General features: G+C 42.9%; 2 protein-coding genes across 2 annotated transcripts in view; both read right to left on the reverse strand.

Annotated features, from left to right (window-relative positions):
• Positions 1-1,362: 1,362 nt before the first annotated feature.
• On the reverse strand, positions 1,363-8,309 carry LOC146652891 (photoreceptor outer segment membrane glycoprotein 2-like). Its single transcript, XM_085381412.1, has 3 exons — positions 7,729-8,309; positions 4,957-5,194; positions 1,363-3,610 (listed from the first exon to the last, which is right to left on the reverse strand). The coding sequence occupies exons 1-3, from the start codon at positions 8,307-8,309 to the stop codon at positions 3,383-3,385; spliced, it is 1,047 nt and encodes a 348-aa protein (XP_085237538.1). The 3' UTR covers positions 1,363-3,382.
• Positions 8,310-10,579: 2,270 nt separating this feature from the next.
• LOC146652892 (NACHT, LRR and PYD domains-containing protein 3-like) overlaps positions 10,580-18,396 on the reverse strand; it is a 29,570-nt gene continuing 21,753 nt past the window's right edge. Inside the window, exons 7-8 of the mRNA XM_085381395.1 lie at positions 17,734-17,780; positions 10,580-15,167 (exon numbers count right to left, since the gene is read on the reverse strand). Coding sequence (XP_085237521.1) covers positions 14,614-15,167; positions 17,734-17,780 — 601 coding nt within the window. The 3' untranslated portion in view covers positions 10,580-14,613. The remainder of the gene's footprint in view (positions 15,168-17,733; positions 17,781-18,396) is intronic.

The raw sequence follows: 18,396 nt of genomic DNA on the forward strand, positions 1-18,396 counted from the left end.
AAAACATTTAAAAAAAGGCCCTAAAGGTTAAGGCGCGGCACATAATGGCCACGATTTGACTCCTGGTAGCAGGAAACTCTTTGGGGGTCTGCCTCTCTGTGACAATTTGGTATTAGTTTACTCATTTCATGTTTGACGTGCATGAACCTATACATGAAACCACCATGTATGATTAAGGGCAGTGGCAGCATCCTTTGTCACTCATTTGTACAACACATTAACACATTTCAGAAAAAGCTGTAACTCCAGAGTGCAGTGTTTACTGCATTGTTTAAAGCCCACAGTTTTTTTTATTAAAACGGCTAAAGAACTGATCGGGTGTCAAAACTGAGATCGCTTTGTGAAAGCATAATTTTGAATAATCATACTCGTCAGTTATTTGGGAACCAAGGAGACTGGCTGCTTCAGCTTTAAAGCACAAAATCTTTTGAAGTTCTTTTGGTGTCATGAAGCTCCAGATGTTAAAGTGTGTGATGGATGCGACTGTTCTCAGGTGAGTTATGGAGCCATGCAGCTGGAATGTGAGGGAAAAATGTAAACCCCACAGAGAAAGGCCCAAGTTAGGTGGTGGATTTGAATTCTGGGCCTTGTTGGTGTGAGGCAACACTGCTAACCATGACGGTAAATGGTAAATGGCCTGCATTTGTATAGCGCTTTTCTAGTCCATAGGACCCCAAAGCGCTTTACACTACATTCAGTCATTCACCCATTCACACACACATTCACACACTGGCGATGGCAAGCTACATTGTAGCCACAGCTGCCCTGGGGCGCACTGACAGAGGTGAGGCTGCCAGACACTGGCGCCACCGGGCCCTCTGACCACCACCAGTAGGCAAACATGGGGTTAGTATCTTGCCCAAGGATATTTGGCATGCAGCCAGGATGCAGCCTGGGATCGAACCACCAACCTTCTGATTAGTGGCTGACCTGCTCTGCCACCTGAGCTACAGCCACCTGGTGCTGCCTGTTCTTTTCATAAATGTTGGAGCAGTGCAGTTTTACGCCTAGAATGATGCACTGGTTTTCTTCTGCTGCTATTATTGCTGTGCAGCATATCTATCTCCTAACATTCTTTACTAATAATAATTAGTATATACAAATTTGTCTTACAGGTAAATATGACGAGATGGCGAGTAAATGCACCAAAATTTCCTTCTGATGTGCACTGGTGGGCATTCTGAATGAAAATAAAGTGGCTATTCTATTCTATTTTATTCTACAGGGTGGGCCATTTATATGGATACACCGTAATAAAATGGGAATGGTTGGTGATATTAAAGTCCTGTTTGTGGCACATTAGTATATGTGAGGGGGCAAACTCCTCAAGATGGGTGGTGAGCATGGTGACTATTTAGAAGTCGGCCATCTTGGATACAATTTTTGTTTTTTCAATAGGAAGAGGGCCATGTGACACATCAAACTTATTGGTAATGTCACAAGAAAAACAATGGTGTGCTTGGTTTCAATGTAACTTTATTCTTTCATGAGTTATTTACAAGTTTCTCTTTGTTCACAGCCATTGACATGTCGAAGAGGTTAACACGTGAGGAGCGGATCGAAATTGTGTTAATATCTGGTGAACGCAGTAACCGGGTCATTGCAGCAGATTTCAATGCAAGACACCCTACGAGACCACCCATCTCCCATGCTACAGTTATACAGTTAGCAAACTGCTTGCTCGTGAAACTGGTTCAGTGTTGGATTTGCCAAAATGTGGACGCAAGAAAACTGTCACTAATGAAGAAACATCAGTGGCTGTCCTAGCTTCATTCAGCAAGAGCCCACAGCGTAGCACTCGCCGCATGTCACTGGAGAGTGGCATTAGTCGAACATCCCTTCGGCAGATATTAGCTACTCACAAATGGCACCCTTACAAACTCCAGCTACTGCAGTATGTCAATGAGGATGACCCAGATCGGTGCACAGAATTTGCAGAATGGGCAAAAGAAAAATTGGAACAGGACCCTCAGTTCACGCAAAAGATTTTGTTCAGTGATGAGGCAAACTTTTATGTGAATGGTGAAGTTAACAAACAAAACCACCGCTATTGGTCTGACACTAACCCACATTGGATGGATTCCTCCAAGACTGTTGGAACAACAAAAGTGATGGTTTGGTGTGGTATATGGGGTACAACGCTAGTGGGTCCATTCTTCACTAATGGAAACCTCAAGGCCACTAGATATTTGAAATTGCTACATGATGATGTGTTTCCCTCTTTATGCACTGAAGCTGGCACGTTCCCTGAGTTTTTCCAGCAAGATGGTGCACCACCACATTATGGGTGCCAGGTCCGAGCATTCCTAGATGAACAGTTTCCTGGAAAGTGGATTGGTCATCGTGGGCCAGTTGAAGGGCCCCCAAGGTCTCCCGATCTGACCCCCTTAGACTTTTATCTTTGGGGTCATCTGAAGGCAATTGTCTATGGTGTGAAGATACGAGATGTGCAGCACCTGAAACTGATACTGGATGCCTGTGCTGGCATTTCTCCTGCGGTGTTGCTATCAGTGTGTGAAGAGTGGGAGAAGAGGGTTGCATTGACAGTCCAACACAATGGGCAGCACACTGAACACACATCACAAACTTGTAAATAACTCATGAAAGAATAAAGTTACGTTGAAACCAAGCACACCATTGTTTTTCTTGTGACATTACCAATAAGTTTGATGTGTCACATGGCCCTCTTCCTATTGAAAAAACAAAAGTTGTATCCAAGATGGCCGACTTCTAAATGGCCACCATGCTCACCACCCATCTTGAGGAGTTTGCCCCCTCACATATACTAATGTGCCACAAACAGGACTTTAATATCACCAACCATTCCCATTTTATTACGGTGTATCCATATAAATGGCCCAACCTGTACTTGTACTGTTTTCAGGCTTTAACTGATGGGCTGTTGATTTTTTTTTCAGTGATCAGACTTCTTTGGAGAATGGTAAAAATTAAAAATGCAATCAAAGACCCAAAGGTACCAGTTCATGGCTTTGTAATTTACTTCAAGTATAAAAAATAACTCCTCTTATCATATAAAAAAAATCACAAAGAGTTCATTTATAAACCTGTCATCAAGGTGAAACCTATTCAAACTCACGTATCTGAAGGCAGAAGACCTTGTTGGTCCATAAATCTGAGAGCTCTAAGGACTCAGCAGGTAAAGTTTAGCCACTGTTCCGAACTTGTTTCGATCAAACAATCAAGTTTTTGTTCTTGTCTCTGGGACGAAGCAAAACTTGTCAGATCCACTTGATTCACTCTGCATCCTGGAGAATGAAGTGATTTCTATCCCGAGTCAAAAGCATCTTTGGAACAGCTCATTCCTTCTGCTGTCCATGACTCCACAGGCTGGAGGCTAGCTGGTCACGGGGACCTGGACCTGCTATGATGGCAGTTCCTCCTCTGCAGCAGCAGTCGGGACATTGATGTTTGGGTCGTCGTCAACCTGGTAACACTTTCCCAGGTTCTTAATAATGTTAAAGTTGGACCGGGCCGTTTCTGCCAGGCTGTTTTCCAAAATCCAACCATCTGATTCCGACTCTGGATCACCCAGCCGGAGAACGTTCTCCATGGCCGTCTGCAGATAACGGACACCTGTCAGAACCAGCAGCTGGTGAAAAAAGGAAATACAGTATGTTTAATCAAGTTTAGACTTCAGTCACAGTGGAGACCACAGTGTGACCAGAAGTATTGTGACTGTGTGCCCCCATCTTGTGATCTCCCTGCCTTTAACATGGTTGCTTTTAAGACACTGAAACTGCTCAGTGTTAAATCTGCAATAAGAGCGTTAGTCTGCTATGGGGATCTTGATTGGATGGGGTCAAGCTGACACTTTTGGTCCCACCTTTTGTAATAATCCAGTGATTAAGGGTGGTAAAACGGTGTGCACATCAGACTGGTATTACTGTACGAAGCTAGGGTCAGACCACATGCTCTCACCCACAGAATGAGCCGAATGTAAATGTGACAAAATTATCATTTATAAACATATAAACACACAAGAGCAGTCAGTTCATTTTATTAACCATGAGCAGTGTTAATCTGTGGCTCAAAAATAAGGGTATAAGAAACACACTCAGTGCAAGCTCGGGATTTACTTCTGTTTTTCTCCAAAAACAACGAGATGAGGCTGAAGGAGGATCAATATGCTCATGATATCAGGGAGAACTCTGCTGATATAAGCTGCTGGGACTGTGCAAGGTCCTGAGATCTAAGTCTCAGGTGAAGCTCAGGATTTATCCAAAAGAGCTGCACGATCACTAAATGAAAGTTGTGTAGAACAGCTGACCTGTGAGGTGAACATTATTTACTGTCAGATCCTAAGGCATCCCTGAGTTCATCAAGGTACTCTTGTTGCTCACATCATTTTTTCTGCAGTGATGGAAACTGAATTGGAGTTCTGTACCCAGGCTCTTGTCTCACATCCGCAGTTAGAAAAGTGCCATGAGGGTGTCTCTGAAAAAACGCTACAGGAATCGTTTGGTGGCTTTCCAGCTGATGCTCGAGCTCCTGTGAAAAGACACTCTCTATTGGTGCTGCTCCACTTCCTCACTTTCATTGTTGGACTCTACCAGCGCAGCTATGCATGAGCCAGAGTACAAAATGATCCATCTTCATCTGATACAAGGCCGTCATCTTCCGAAACCAGCTGATTTACATTCTGTTACTTTAATAGGCCCTCACATTCTTTGGATTAGATTAGTTTATATTTGATTTGCATGTTTACCTCAATATTTGAAAATTTAGCCACATTTAGTGAACATCTGAGATTAGATCATGGCATATATCACAGAAAGTGAGTCTCCTTTAAAACCACAGAGGTCCACGATGGTGGCTTTGCAGATCTTATTGGGGTTTTAAAAAATCTCTTTTTATGGAGCTGATTTGTAAACCTCTGTGCTTTCACTTCTGTTCTGTATGAACCGACGGTTCTAGTTTCAGCAAAATCACCAGTACCTCAAAAAGCCAGATGAGCAGCACGGTGAGGCCGATCGACTGCATGATGCCGGTGTAGTGGTCTAGCAGGGCCTGTCGGCAGCCCCGCCTCCACAGGTTCAGCTGCTGGCTTTGCTTGTCTTGGGTCGAGCTGGTGCTGAGATGGTGCTGGATGCAGGGCCAAGGGGAGAAGGTGCTGCAGCAGCTAAAGGGAACACCATCCATCAGGTACTTCCCCTCCACATTACTCCTCATACGACTGAAAGGGAGGAACAGGAACTGTTGCTACTGCATGCAGAGCAGTTAGTCAGTCAATCGTTTCACTAGCTGGGCCCACTTCCTCATTTTAGGTTTGGCAGCACTTTTTAGTAGATAAAGGCAAATGGCTTAATCAAGAATTGAGCTAAGGTTTGGGGAAGGCCTCGATTGAGACTGTTGGTGTCAGGGCTCTGTGTGCGGGCAGGTGGAGATGTGGATCCAAGTGCAGGACTCTCAGACAGAAATATAACTGAAAACCACAGCTTTATTGCTGGCACCAACAAAACAGAAACCAAACATGAACACACTAACTGGAACACACAGGCAGGATCTGAGGGTACGACACGACACTGAGCACAGGAAAACACAGGGCTAATATACACAGGGTGGTAATCAGCGAATGGGCAACAGGAGGGAGACACAGCTGGGAGAGATCAGGGTTAACGAGACGGGGGGAACCAAGCTGCACACACTAACATAAGACAAAGACTTTCACAATAAAACAGGACACATGAATTACTAAACAAGCATGCAGACTTTACACTGAGAGACAGACAGAGAATGACACATGGAACCTGAACTAAACTAAACGTGAGATATAACTGAGAACAAATCCTTAAGCACGGATAAACAGAAACAAGAAATAATCATCATCACTACGAGAATAAGAAAACAATCCATGAAGCAGAATTAAACCGAAATATAATAAACTCAAAATACTGGGTCCAACGGACCCAGAACCGTCACAGTGGGTGGCTCCCGGGCCTGGCAGATCACCATTTACTAATGAGAAGTGAAGAGGTGAAAGAATTGGAAAAAGGGGAGGGAGGGTGGGATTATTGAATTAAATTCAATACATGTTGCAGCTGTTTCTAAGTGATGTTTGTATGCTGTTTGTGGAGTCATGATCTTCCAAGGGATCTCATGATCAAATTTAAAGAAACTAAAGCTGCAGAAACAATTATCACATGTTTTTATCAGAATGATTGATAAAGTTTCTGTCATTGCTAACTTATAACTTATGTTTAATAAGTTATCTGAAGTTATTTGACTGGACCCTATTGGTTAATCCTAATTAATCTATGACACCTGACCTCTGTAGCGTACAGGCTTAACTGCATTAGACCAGTGGCCTAAATCCTTCAGGGGTCAGTCTGCTTACTGTCTGTTGGAAGAGAAACACCCACATTTCCACATAGGTGTTCTATAAACAGGCCTTCAGTTAGAAATAATAAAGTCAGGGGAAGCAGTGTGAACTGTGTGTGAACAACTCACACTGCTGGTAAATAAAAGACTAACTAAACAGACACACAATCAGTCAATGCAGCATGTAATGAAACTTTATTTTAAAGTTGCAGTCGGTCATTTTTAGAAGTTTTTAATAGAAAAAAAGTCTTCATAAATATATACTGATTAATGCGTAATTCCGTCTTCCAACAAGCTGATGCCCTCTGACTCCTCTGACTCATCGACTCTTATCAGACTCTCTTCCAGAGTAAATGGACCTAGACACCGCCGTGTTGCCCTGCCATCTTGAATGCAGTGGCTAAGAATGACATGGCCGTCCCACCTGCATGATGACAATGGAACAGACCAGCCACATAGTACCACAGTTACATTTAATTTATAGATCACAAACAAATAAATGTCTTTTTCCTCGTCCCTTATCTCCACCTCATCCCTCTTCCTCCTCACCACAAACCGTATCTTGCTAATTAAAGCCAGGGCTCTGACACATAAAAATGTGCACGAACACACTTATTTATTCCTAAAATTGTCATCCGACTAAACAACAACAACAACAGCCGGTTATAAACCAACATTAAAACAAATGTCCCAAAAATCAAACAGTTTGATTATATTCTCATATGGTATGAGAGTTTATTTGCTAAGTCTCCAAGCCTGAAAACATTAGATCAGCCTTGAAGAAAGTTTCCCAAACACCAGCTAACAGAGGCTAACAGCAGCATTTACCGACAGAAATGTTCAGCAGATCTTCAGCAACTCACCTCAGTATCACAAGTGAGCTCCTCTGACTCATCGACTCTTATCAGACTCTCTTCCAGAGTAAATGGACCTGGACACCAACAGCTGAGATAACAGCAGACTACACTCACTACAACTAATGGACATCCAGAGGTGTTTGTCCTACAGCAGCCACCACAGCTAGGATTATGCACTAAATAAATTGTGAGGGGTAAGAAAAAAGACCTCAGTTCAATCTGCTATCTACTGACATCTAGACTAATATTTTACATATTTTGAACTCTTAATGTACTATCTGATGTAATTTCTAAGATTTTCTACAGTGAAAGGGTTTGTGGAAAGTGTTACGTTATGTTTTGCACTAATACTGGGGGTTTTTCTGACAGACACCTTTAGGCGGGGTGTAGTTTTTAACCTGGTGCGCTTTGGTCTGATACACTCTACTGAAGGACCCTGTACCTGCTACCATATGATGCACATGGTAATTCACATGGTAATTCACAGTAATCAACAAACCCAGAAAGACTCAGCATGTCCTGCTCAACTTACTCTACCACAGCACTGCTGCTCATGTCCAGGTAGCGGCTGCTGATCCACTGGATGTGGAACCAGTCTCGGTATCCTGTGTTCCCACAGCACTGGAACTGGATCTGCAATAGGTCCACAGTTCTCTTCAGGTTGCAGCGGCCCGGAGTGTCTGTGTCTTTATAGTATCGCATGGCATTCCTCAGGCCCATAAACAGGGATTCCTCCATTTGACTGCGAATGCCGTAGCACATGAGCGCCCCTGCCAGGACGCAAGAGGTGAAGAAGAAGGTGCATATGATGTACGGCATCATCACCAGCTTCCAGCGCAGGAACTTGTTGGTGTCGGCACAGTCCAGGCAGATCTTGCCACCGAAAAAGTTGATGCAGCAGGCTGCTAGTCCTGTGGTGATCAGCATATCTGGCACATAGAGGATTCCCTGCTCCGACATCACTTCTTGCCATTTGTGAATCTCTACTCTGAGGAACAAGCCAAGGCCAAAGAGGATAGTTCCTGTCACTACAGAAATCCAATTAAGCAGCCAGAGAACCTCAGCTAGCTTCTCTCTCTCCACCTTGCTAAATGTCACCTTCCCAACTGCCATGACCGTTCTCAGGTTTCTGAGTGACTCACGGCTAAGAAGCTGCTAACATGGCCAAAAGGTGGCCACCCTCAGTGTGCATGAACACTTTTGACCACAAGGTGCTGCATAACAATCTACTGTCAGGCTGTCTGAGCTAAAAAGTTTATGTTCTACATAACAACATGACAGCATATTGTTTGTGCATATGCCTTTTTGTTTCAAAACTGAAACTTGTTTACAAATTAATATAATTTTAAGCCACCAAATTCATCATTCTCACTTCATTTGCTCACAGCTGAAGCTTCTAAAGGCCCACCGACTGAAATATTTAAGGTTGCACTTTTCATGAATATCAATCATTTATGATTGTTAGATGATTGATAAAACACAGAAAAACACAACAGGAGATAAGATGTACCACAATGTAAGGAGTGTTTTGTAAATCAATTGTGAGCGTGAATATGTAAAGACGAAGGCACAGAGCAATCAGGCTTTTTAGAAGCTGGTTGTGTGCACTCTGACTGGTTTCGAATCAGGCCTTCATTTCATCTCTTCGAAATAAGAAAAACTTCCCTTTGGACAAACAGTTCTGAGAACTAGTCTAAACTAAGGTGTTTGGATCTTGCTGTCATGAACCATCAGGCAGATGGGGTATGGTGGCTCAATTGTGAAGTCCACACAGGTGCGAGAGGTTCAGAGGTCAGAGGTCAGGCTTCAGTGTGGACTTTTCTTTAAATGAAAGCTGCAGGATGGAGCAGGAAGGAGGCTGCTGCCCGCTAAGTGTCATAAGCAGCTTACAGAGATATTTTAGGCACTCCTGACTGCAGACCACAACTTGACATGATCAGCATTAGAGCACTGCGGGGAAGAAAGAAGGTCAGTTTATCAAAACTGGCACAAATACTAAGAACCACCATCATCAGAATCCCAGCTGTGTGATTCCCAGAGGATTAAGAATCATATAGACACACCCATTAGCGTTGACTTAGATGAAATAACTCCAACTTAGGTCTAACTGATGCTTTTACACTGCACAAACAAAGACAGATGTAAACATCTACTAATCCAAATGTTCTTTCTTTTGTCTGCCGAGGTCCATGAATGCTTTCCAAAGCATAAGACTATACATTTCTACAACATGCACGAACTGAAGGCATTTTTTTTCTTTTCATTATTATAAATCAGAAGAAAGTGCAAAGATGAGACGAGCTAAGGATGCTAGCTGTCAGGCAGCACATATACACTTATCCAATCAGCCAATACTATGCCCACAATACAACACATGGCAAAATCTTTACCTTGGGTAGTGAAATCTAACACCTGCTGCTAGTCCATTGTCGTGCTGATCTCCCGCTATCCCGGAGCAAGGTGAGCTCTGACACAAAGCAAATATTGAAGCTGAGAAGAGCAATTTTGAAGTGCCTGTTAACTCACCATCCTGTACTTCTAATCCCCTTACAGATAATCAGCTGTAATAAGCTGACACAATCTCCAACCCTCGACTCACCAGCTAGGCCTTCAGCAGAAAGACACATCCACTCTTTAAATCATGCTGATCTGAACATATTGCAAGAGTATATTAGGAGGGAGGGGGAGAGCAGATGATGGAGTAGAGATGAGGAGGATGGGGTCAGTTAAGCTCCTGTGGAAAAGATAGGAGAAGGGAGTGTATACGGTAGTGACATATTTCTTAATAAGTAAGTGGTTTAACCCTATTTGCTAATATTATTTAATTCAACATGTTTTACACATAATCACCTGTTATTTGTGAGGGATGGACACGTTTGGGGATAGTTGGGATGACGTGTTGCTTCAGGTTATATTCATTCAGAAAGTTTAAAGCTTTTCAGTTTCTTTGTACAAGTGGTTGTATTCCTCTAATATCCAATCTTTTTCTGTGAAACTCCACAACAGCATGAAATTAGGAAATTCAAGGACTCCGTGCTGTGCAACTTGTAGACTTTCCTAACAGAAATTTGTGTCATGAACATAACTGTCACTATCAGTTTTCAATCATCCTATTTTGTTTTATTTTAACTGCAACCAAACAGAAGACAGCATTGACTGTAGCAAGCACAACTATCAGCATCCTCATGTACAGACATGTGTAGACATATGCTCCAAATCATAATCCCCAGAGTTTCTCCTTTAGTCAGCGATCTCTCTGACTAAAGGAGAAATTGCGCGAAGCACCTAAATAAACACATGAACTCAGATTCACATCACTGCATCTCAGTTTATTGACGTAGCATACATGATATGAAGATAGCCTGTTACATTAACTGCAGGTAAAAGATGCTGAAGAAATACATGCACAGTGAGAAAAATATGTTTATTCAAGGCTGATTAAAAGGAAGCAAGCTGATCAAAGCCTTTACTACAGACTAACAAAACAAAGCATTTAATGATGTAAGCACACGCCATCAGTACCTTCAGTGAGAATCTGTAGAATGTAGAAAAGTCACTGGTTTATACAAGCACAATAACATGAACACAAATGATGTTTTTGGCTTAAGTCATTCTGAAAACTTGGTTAACTGTAAAAAGGAGAAAAATATTAACTCTTCCCAACCCAAAAATTACAGGTACCGTTAGGGTTCTTTGAATTAATAGATTTGAATAACCCACTAAGTAAGTAAGTAAAACTTTATTTTTATAGCACTTTTCACAGACAGATGTCACAAAGTGCTTCACGAGAGAGGTAACAAAAACACAATATAATCATAAATACATCATAAACGCCCCGCTCTAATTAAAGGTATGACACCACAATATCACTGTAAAAACTACACCTTCATTACTATGATTTTTAAGGTTCATTCATAAAAACTTTCTCCAAACAAACTATTGAAGAACTGAGATTTCTGCCACACTGTGAAATAAAAAAGGCTGGAGAGTCTAACATGAATAATTAAGAGGCTTTTAGAAATCTTTACTGTCTATGAATCCAGGTGTTAGCTATAGAAATGCACAGCAACTGACCAGTATAACCATAAATTATATCCACACTGGTGAATGCACCATCTGTTTTTCATATGTGTCTTGATCTATTATTATAGGTCATCGATCTGTCCATGTCATTCAGGCAGAGACCATGCTGTGGAGACACTCTATGTAGACCCACAGCATCTTCTCACACAGTATAACACACAAAAATAAAATAGAATAAAAATGAAATAGAATATAAAAACAGTAAAACGTGGCAAAAAAAAGTTTCACATCTGTTTTAATAGATTTTAACAGAATATCCTGAGACGTCAGAATGAAAGTAGACCAGTTACTTTCTGGCCGTTGTCCCCTTCTGGCCGCCTGTGCCTCAATTTTATTCTGCAACCTAGACATCCACATTACTCACACTCTCACATAACACATACATATAGGGCCTTGGGGGTGGGCATGTTTTACAGCATCCAGAGGATGGTCGGTGTATTCCAACCCACTTCTGGCACTGGTGCCCTACCCTCAATTTTAAATGCATATAGACACTAAGGGTTTTCGGGAGGAGCCGTGCTGCTCTCTGAGAGGAAGCAAGTACCATGCTCTCCTGTGTTTTAAATGCACTTTAGAACAGCACACAGCAACACTACATATGAGCGGGCGTAGGGAGGTTTGGGGTCTTCACTCACCCCGGTTCTGTTAGCCGTCAGGGCTGGGGGGCTGGGAGGAGGTGCTGGCCATCAGATTGGGGTCTGGGATGCGGGGCCTCCCTGCTACTGCAGATAAGGAGGTGGTCCGCTTGCCTCCATCCCAGAGAGAAGGGTTACATCTCCTGGGTTTAGGTGCGGCTTGCCCCTCTGGGGGCGGGGGTACCTGGACCTGGGATATAGAGTATGTTTGGGGAGTGCGACTGTCTGTGCAGTGTCTATTTGTGTCTGTCTACACATTGGGTGAGTGCCAAGTATTTGGTTGTGCATATGGGGGTGGGAATGCATGTTTGTGTCCGCGTGCGCCTGTTCGTCTGTGTCTATATGTCAGGTTGGGTCTTAGACTCAACCTCTCTGGGTACATCTCAGGCCCTCCAAAGTACGGAGGCCTATCTCCCCTCACCACACCCCCTGCCGGTGGCTGATGCCCTCAGACATTGGTGTGTTGGTGGTCCTTGTCGTCTTGGGCTGGTCGCTCATTTATGTACCGGCTCACTCCTGGAGGCCGATTGGCGGGGCCTGGCACCTGTGGCCCGCCTGGGCCCCTTCCGGGGGGTGGGATGCCCTCAGGCCTCTGGCCTCTGGGCCTGAAGCTCGGTCCTCTCTGGCACAGCTGGTTGCCGACAGAGCCCGTGGGCACGCCACTGCAACCCCCTCTGGCCTCTGCTCCGTAGCTGCTGGGTGACCTCTCGTTTGGGGCTCTACTCAGCTCTTCCCAGGAGGGTGGCACGGTTTCCCCCCTTTTGGTGGTCCTCCTCGGGTCCTTGTACTCTGGGGCCTCTGTATATATGGGGCCTGGATCTCCTCCATACCTGCTTCATACCCTGGTGGACGGGGCTGTGGCTCCCCACACTCCCTAGCAGATCGTTACATGGAGAAACCTTTGGAATACATGCATGCTGATCTACACAGGTATGCACACAGGTGTACACACGGGTGTTCACAGACGCGGACTACACCTTTCTTGGCTGCTGCCTCAAAGCACATTGTGCGCTGTCTATCTTGTGTGCTGCACAATAGCGTTTAATATTTAGTATCTTCTGTTATCTACTGCTAGCTAATTTATTGTGATGGCGCTGTTTTTATTATGTTGCTCTTTTTTTGTTTGCTTTCTCTTCTGTTTTTTTTTTCTCCATACAGGTAATCCAGGTGTTTTGTTTGTTTTTCTTTCTTTCTTCCCCCCTTTCTCACCGTCTCTTCTCCCCTCTGGTTTTCTTTCTCTCCCTCTCTTTCTTTCATTCTTTCTCCCTGTTCTATCCCCCAGTCATGTCTGTCCCGTTTGTAGCAACCGAAAATAAAATAAATTCATAATTATAATAAAGGTCAATCAAATGGACCAATATGGCGAGGCCATGATGATCCACTTGGTAAAATAAATCCGCTTGGCATCTTTCTTGGCCTTAAGACAACAATTCTGATGGCTAAAGATCCAAATGGGACACACACAAAAAAAAAAGAAAGTAGACCAGTTAGGATTAGCATCATAGCCATCAAAGCCATCATAAAAAAAATATTTGTAAAAGCAGGGAGTCATTACATTTGTATGTTATAATGTACAGTACATTTCCTATGATAAACATGTGTATGGCGTTATTTTTATGCCACTATTCTGAGCGCACGTAAAAAACATTTGCAGGTGCAAGTGTTGCATTTTGAGGAGAAATTTATTTTGAACGAAGAAAAGCTAAATTTAAGTGAACAAAATTCATTGCTGCTTGCAAAAAATGTATTTCAGTGTTTGCTATTATCCATACACACACACAATAGCAGCCTCTCTCTCTCAGTTTTTGTATTTGCGCTTGCTCGCAAAACATTAGAGCACTTATGCAAATATGTGATGTCTTGATAAATCGAGCAGATATTTGAAGTTTACACAGCACCATTCTCGCATGAAAATATCTTAAAAGTTTATTTTGTGACCCAGAAAGAGTAATATTTCAAACTCCGCCACTCTGTGTTCCTCCGCCACTGCTTCGTTTGAGTTTTGGACAAAATGGATTCTGGAATATTGCATTTCGTCATTTTGAGCTGATTGGAGACCAAAACAGCCAATCAGATTTTTTTGCATCCACATCTGTGATTGGCTGGTTTTGTGGCACAAATATAACGGTGTACAGAAAGAGTTGAACGCGCACAGGCAGAAATGTTGAGAGTGCAAGCAACACATTGTAAGCAAGCGCAATTGCAAAAACTGAGCGAGAGGCGCTGCTATTGTGTGTGTGTATGGATAATAGCAAACACTGAAATACATTTTTTGCACACAGCAATGAATTTTGTTCACTCAAATTTAGCTTTTCTTTGCTCAAAATAAATTTCTCCTCAAAATGCAACACTTGCACCTGCAAAATTTTTTCACGTGCGCTCAGAATAGTGGCACAAAAATAACACCATACATGTCTGTCAACTGCTGGCAAGTTTGTATTCACAGCCCCTTCCAATACTGTCATACATGTCATGCATTTATGACCATGGGGTAAAAAAAAAAAAAAAAAAGGATTACATTATTTTCAGCTCTTTGGTAGGACATTCATTCATTCACCACCAAACGTCTGGTGACCACCTCTCTGTTATGCAGAATCAGTAGGAGGGTAACTGCTACATGGTCCTTTGGTTTATAGTCTGTGGTGTGCAGAGTGAAAACCACCATCAGCAGTAGTTTGCAGTCAGGAGCAGACTCTCTCCTACAACTCACACAGAGATGCAGTGGACTCATATGACCAGAACCCAAACCCGAACCCAAAGGCAGGGTAGACTGGTTCGGTGAATGTGGTGTGGAAGGTGTGCAGGAGGGACAGTTTTTCCGAGCAGACTCGGTAGAAGGACACAGTACCAGCAGGACAGTCCACATACACTGCTATTCTTTTAGGTAGAGTAGCACCATAGGGAAGATAGACAACATGTTCTCTCTTGTTGTGCCAAAAAGAATATTTCTCTTGAGTGCAGATTAGACTCCAGCACTGGTCATTCCACCCGAGCCTGCAGTCCGCACTGTTCCCTTTCCTGCTGATTCTTTTGTACGTCACTGCTATGACAACTTGCCCTTCCCTCTCCACCTCCCAGTAACAACGACCAGTCAGACCATTTTTACACAGCACCTGCCAGCAGCAGTAGTCAAACCTCTCTGGATGATTTGGATAGGGCTGTTCCTCTTTCACCACAGTCACCTTCTTGTTGTCGTCAGACAGTTTGAGGTTTCTGTGCGCTGTATTTGGATCCAGTTCAAGCCCACAGAAATCTGAAAGAAACAACAGCACAAAGTATTATTCTATCATCCAACCACAGACTCACAAAACAAATATTTTTTGTTTTTTGGAGGTATGAGTGACCACATTTGAAGGTGGTTCGATACCCATCTGCTCCAGTCTGTGTGGCAAACAGTGTTGGGGAGTAACGGAATACATGTACCGCCGTTACGTATTTAGAATACAAAATATGAGTAACTGTATTCCGTTACAGTTACCGTTTAAAAAGGTGGTATTCAGAATACAGTTACTTTGTTGAAATAAATGGAATACACTGGGGTACTTTCCTGTTTCATTTTGTCGCGGGTCAGGACTGTTTGGGTTTTGTTTGACAGCTACGTCCTTTTGTTCCAGGCGGCAGCGTTACGGTTGCCATGGTTACAGGGCGACGCTCTCTCTCTCTGCGACTGTGTGTTTCCTGTCGTTGTTGTTGTTGTTGTTGTGCTAAGCTAACAGGCAGAATGCTACAAGCATAGCTCTAAAGAATGTAGCATCATGTTCAGTGTAGTCCGTGCTGCTGGGAGAATGGACTGCCATACACGTTATGTGTCTGTGAGCGCTAGGAGGGAGAAAAAGGGGAGTGGAAAGGTACGAGCAGTCATCGAGCAAAAACGGGAGCTGGAAGCATGTAAATATAATAATAACCACTGCAGCCAAGAAGAGTGCCTGACGAGCCCAGTTGTAAGTAAGCTATTAAGACTCGACTGTACACTGTGTTCGTGTTTTCCTCCGAAAACAACAAGTTCCGTTGGAGCAGCCTTTCAACGCCTCTCTCTGTCTGTCGCAAGAAAAGTTGACCCACACAACAAAGTAGAGCTATTTTTCGGCTACCAGCCGACAGGGACCCCGCCGTATTATGCTGGGCTTACACTGTGCGATTTTTTCAGTCGCGCGATTCAGCTCCTGCTCAAACTGTACGATTGACTCGCAGGGGTTAGAAGTTCATAGGTCACGATGCAGGGTCTCACACTATACGGCCCGATGCTCTGATGCGACCTGAGTGCTCACACTGTGCGTCCATAAAAATGAAGGTTATAACAGAAATTCTGTCGCTCGCTCTCCCTCTCCGTCTTTCACTCACACAGACACACCACCACCATCAACTTTGCTAAATTGCTAATGAAAAACATTGGTCAGGCAGCTGTGACTGAGCAGCAGTGTCGATCCAACTATTTTCACGGTTGTTGTGGTCGTGATAATTTTGTGAGGCCACATCGAAAGGGCTCGGATGGTTCTACAGGTTGTGCCTCCATCGCTTGTGTCCAGATCACACGCTGCACTGCCTTGCTACGCCGTCTTTTTCGCTGACATTTGTGTTTGCGCGTGCGCAGTGTGGCAAACTGCGGTGACACCCTCACGACCAAGCGATTGATGATCGGGAGCTGGTCGTGAGGTGTCAATCGCTTCTCGTTACCCCACGTATACTACACGATGCACGACGCACGATGAAGGCCAAAATCGGGCCGATCGCCAAAACGATCGCACGACTCAAAAATCGGCTCAAAATGGGCCAAAAATCGCACAGTGTGAGCCCAGCATTAGTCAGAGGTCCCTTTACTACAGTTCGGAGTCGCGGACCTTCAGTAATAGTAATAAATCACACAGCAATAGTACATTCACGTTGTTGTAAAAAGCATGATAATATTGTAGCGGGTCAGGGCTGTTCGGGGTTCTGCTTGTACAGTTATGTTTTGTGTATGTTGCCATGGTGACGGGTGACGCCCTCTCGCTGCGACGGTGTGTCCTTCCGGGGTCAGAGGGCGCCCTATGTGTGTTGTGGTTGCCGCGCTGAGCAGTTAGCTAGTGGCAGTGTGTTCTTCTGCAAATGTAATAAACGGCTGTGCTCCCTGGCTAGCTCACGGGAAGCAAGACCAAACGATACCTCCGTCTCCTCCTTGTCTGAACTCGCCACAATATATTAAGTAATCCAAAGTATTCAGAATACGTTACTGTCATTGAGTAACGTAACAGAATAGGTTACAGAATACATTTTGGGGCATGTATTCTGTATTCTGTAATGGAATACATTTTAAAAGTAACCTTCCCAACACTGGTGGCAAATACCCTTGGGCAAGATACTAACCCCAAGTTGACCGATCAGAGTAAGAATATGTGTGAATGTTAGATAGGACTTACATAGAAAGAGCATAGAATATGTGGGAAAGATAGGGTAGAAAAGCACTGTTTAAGAACCAGTCCATTTACCATTTACACTGACACAGACATCTGCTATTTGGTGATATGTGAAATTACAATTCTAGAAATTCATTCATCAAAACTGGAGCTCATACTACTTGAACAGTGAGTTAGTAAAACTAACCACACAGCCGCCATATTATTTGTCAGATAATTGCATTAAAAATGCTGCAAAAGGCACAAACATAGCCAAAATATCCAGTTTACGGACTCCAATTAGCTGAAATGAATCCTAACAGACTATTGACCATGACTAAACAGTGAAGGAGGTCATGACCCTAATACTGCAAAGCTGGTTTTTGCAGATTAGTTCCTCTTTACATCATAGGAAAATTGAAATTTTAATATATGAATGTTTCTTACACTTCCTCAGACCAGGTTTCAGTCGCTGTTCTCCACAATGGTCCAACCTGAGGGAGGAAAAGTCGAAAAATAATTTATTTTCTCATTTATTTATTTCTACTGTTGAGTTTTTAATAATAATTTATTATTTAGGGCCCCATTTATGGAATGCCAGGACTGCCATAATGAATTAATTAAATACACCATTAAATAATTAATTAAATGTGGCAATATTTAATTAAAATTGGAATTAATTAATTAAATAAATAGTTATGACACATGTAATTAATTAATTATTGACACATTTAATTAATTATTTATGTATTTCACATTTTAATTAATTAATTATTGACACATGTAATTAATTAATTATTGACACATTTAATTAATTATTTATGTATTTCACATTTTAATTAATTATTGAAACATTTAATTAATTATTGACACATTTAATTAATTATTTAATGATATATTTATTTATTTCATTTTGGCAGTCCTGGCGCCTGGCTCTCATCATGAAATAATTTTATCTGTCAGCCTCACCCATCAAACTTAGGGGGCGGGGTTAACGCTGATCGAGTCAAAACCATTGCTTTGGCCTGGTGGCCATTGTTTCTAGCACACAACAACCGGCATGTGGAAGCTAACAGAACTGAGTTTTGAAAAACCCTGTTTGTGTGTCAC

The sequence above is a fragment of the Rhamphochromis longiceps genome, linkage group LG15 (assembly GCF_057381845.1).
Source record: "Rhamphochromis longiceps isolate RC_006_pf linkage group LG15, R_longiceps_female_GT1.1, whole genome shotgun sequence".
In the NCBI taxonomy this organism is placed as follows: domain Eukaryota; kingdom Metazoa; phylum Chordata; class Actinopteri; order Cichliformes; family Cichlidae; genus Rhamphochromis; species Rhamphochromis longiceps.

What these genes read in the sequence shown, in the direction of transcription:
- LOC146652891 (XM_085381412.1), bottom strand. Translation starts at nt 8,309, where the DNA reads ATGGCAGTTGGGAAGGTGACATTTAGCAAGGTGGAGAGAGAGAAGCTA. An exon ending in AGCAGCAGTGCTGTGGTAGA is followed by an intron (nt 5,195 to 7,728) that starts GTAAGTTGAGCA and finishes CCTCCCTTTCAG; the next exon opens with TCGTATGAGGAGTAATGTGG. An exon ending in TGCTCATCTGGCTTTTTGAG is followed by an intron (nt 3,611 to 4,956) that starts GTACTGGTGATT and finishes TTTTTTCACCAG; the next exon opens with CTGCTGGTTCTGACAGGTGT.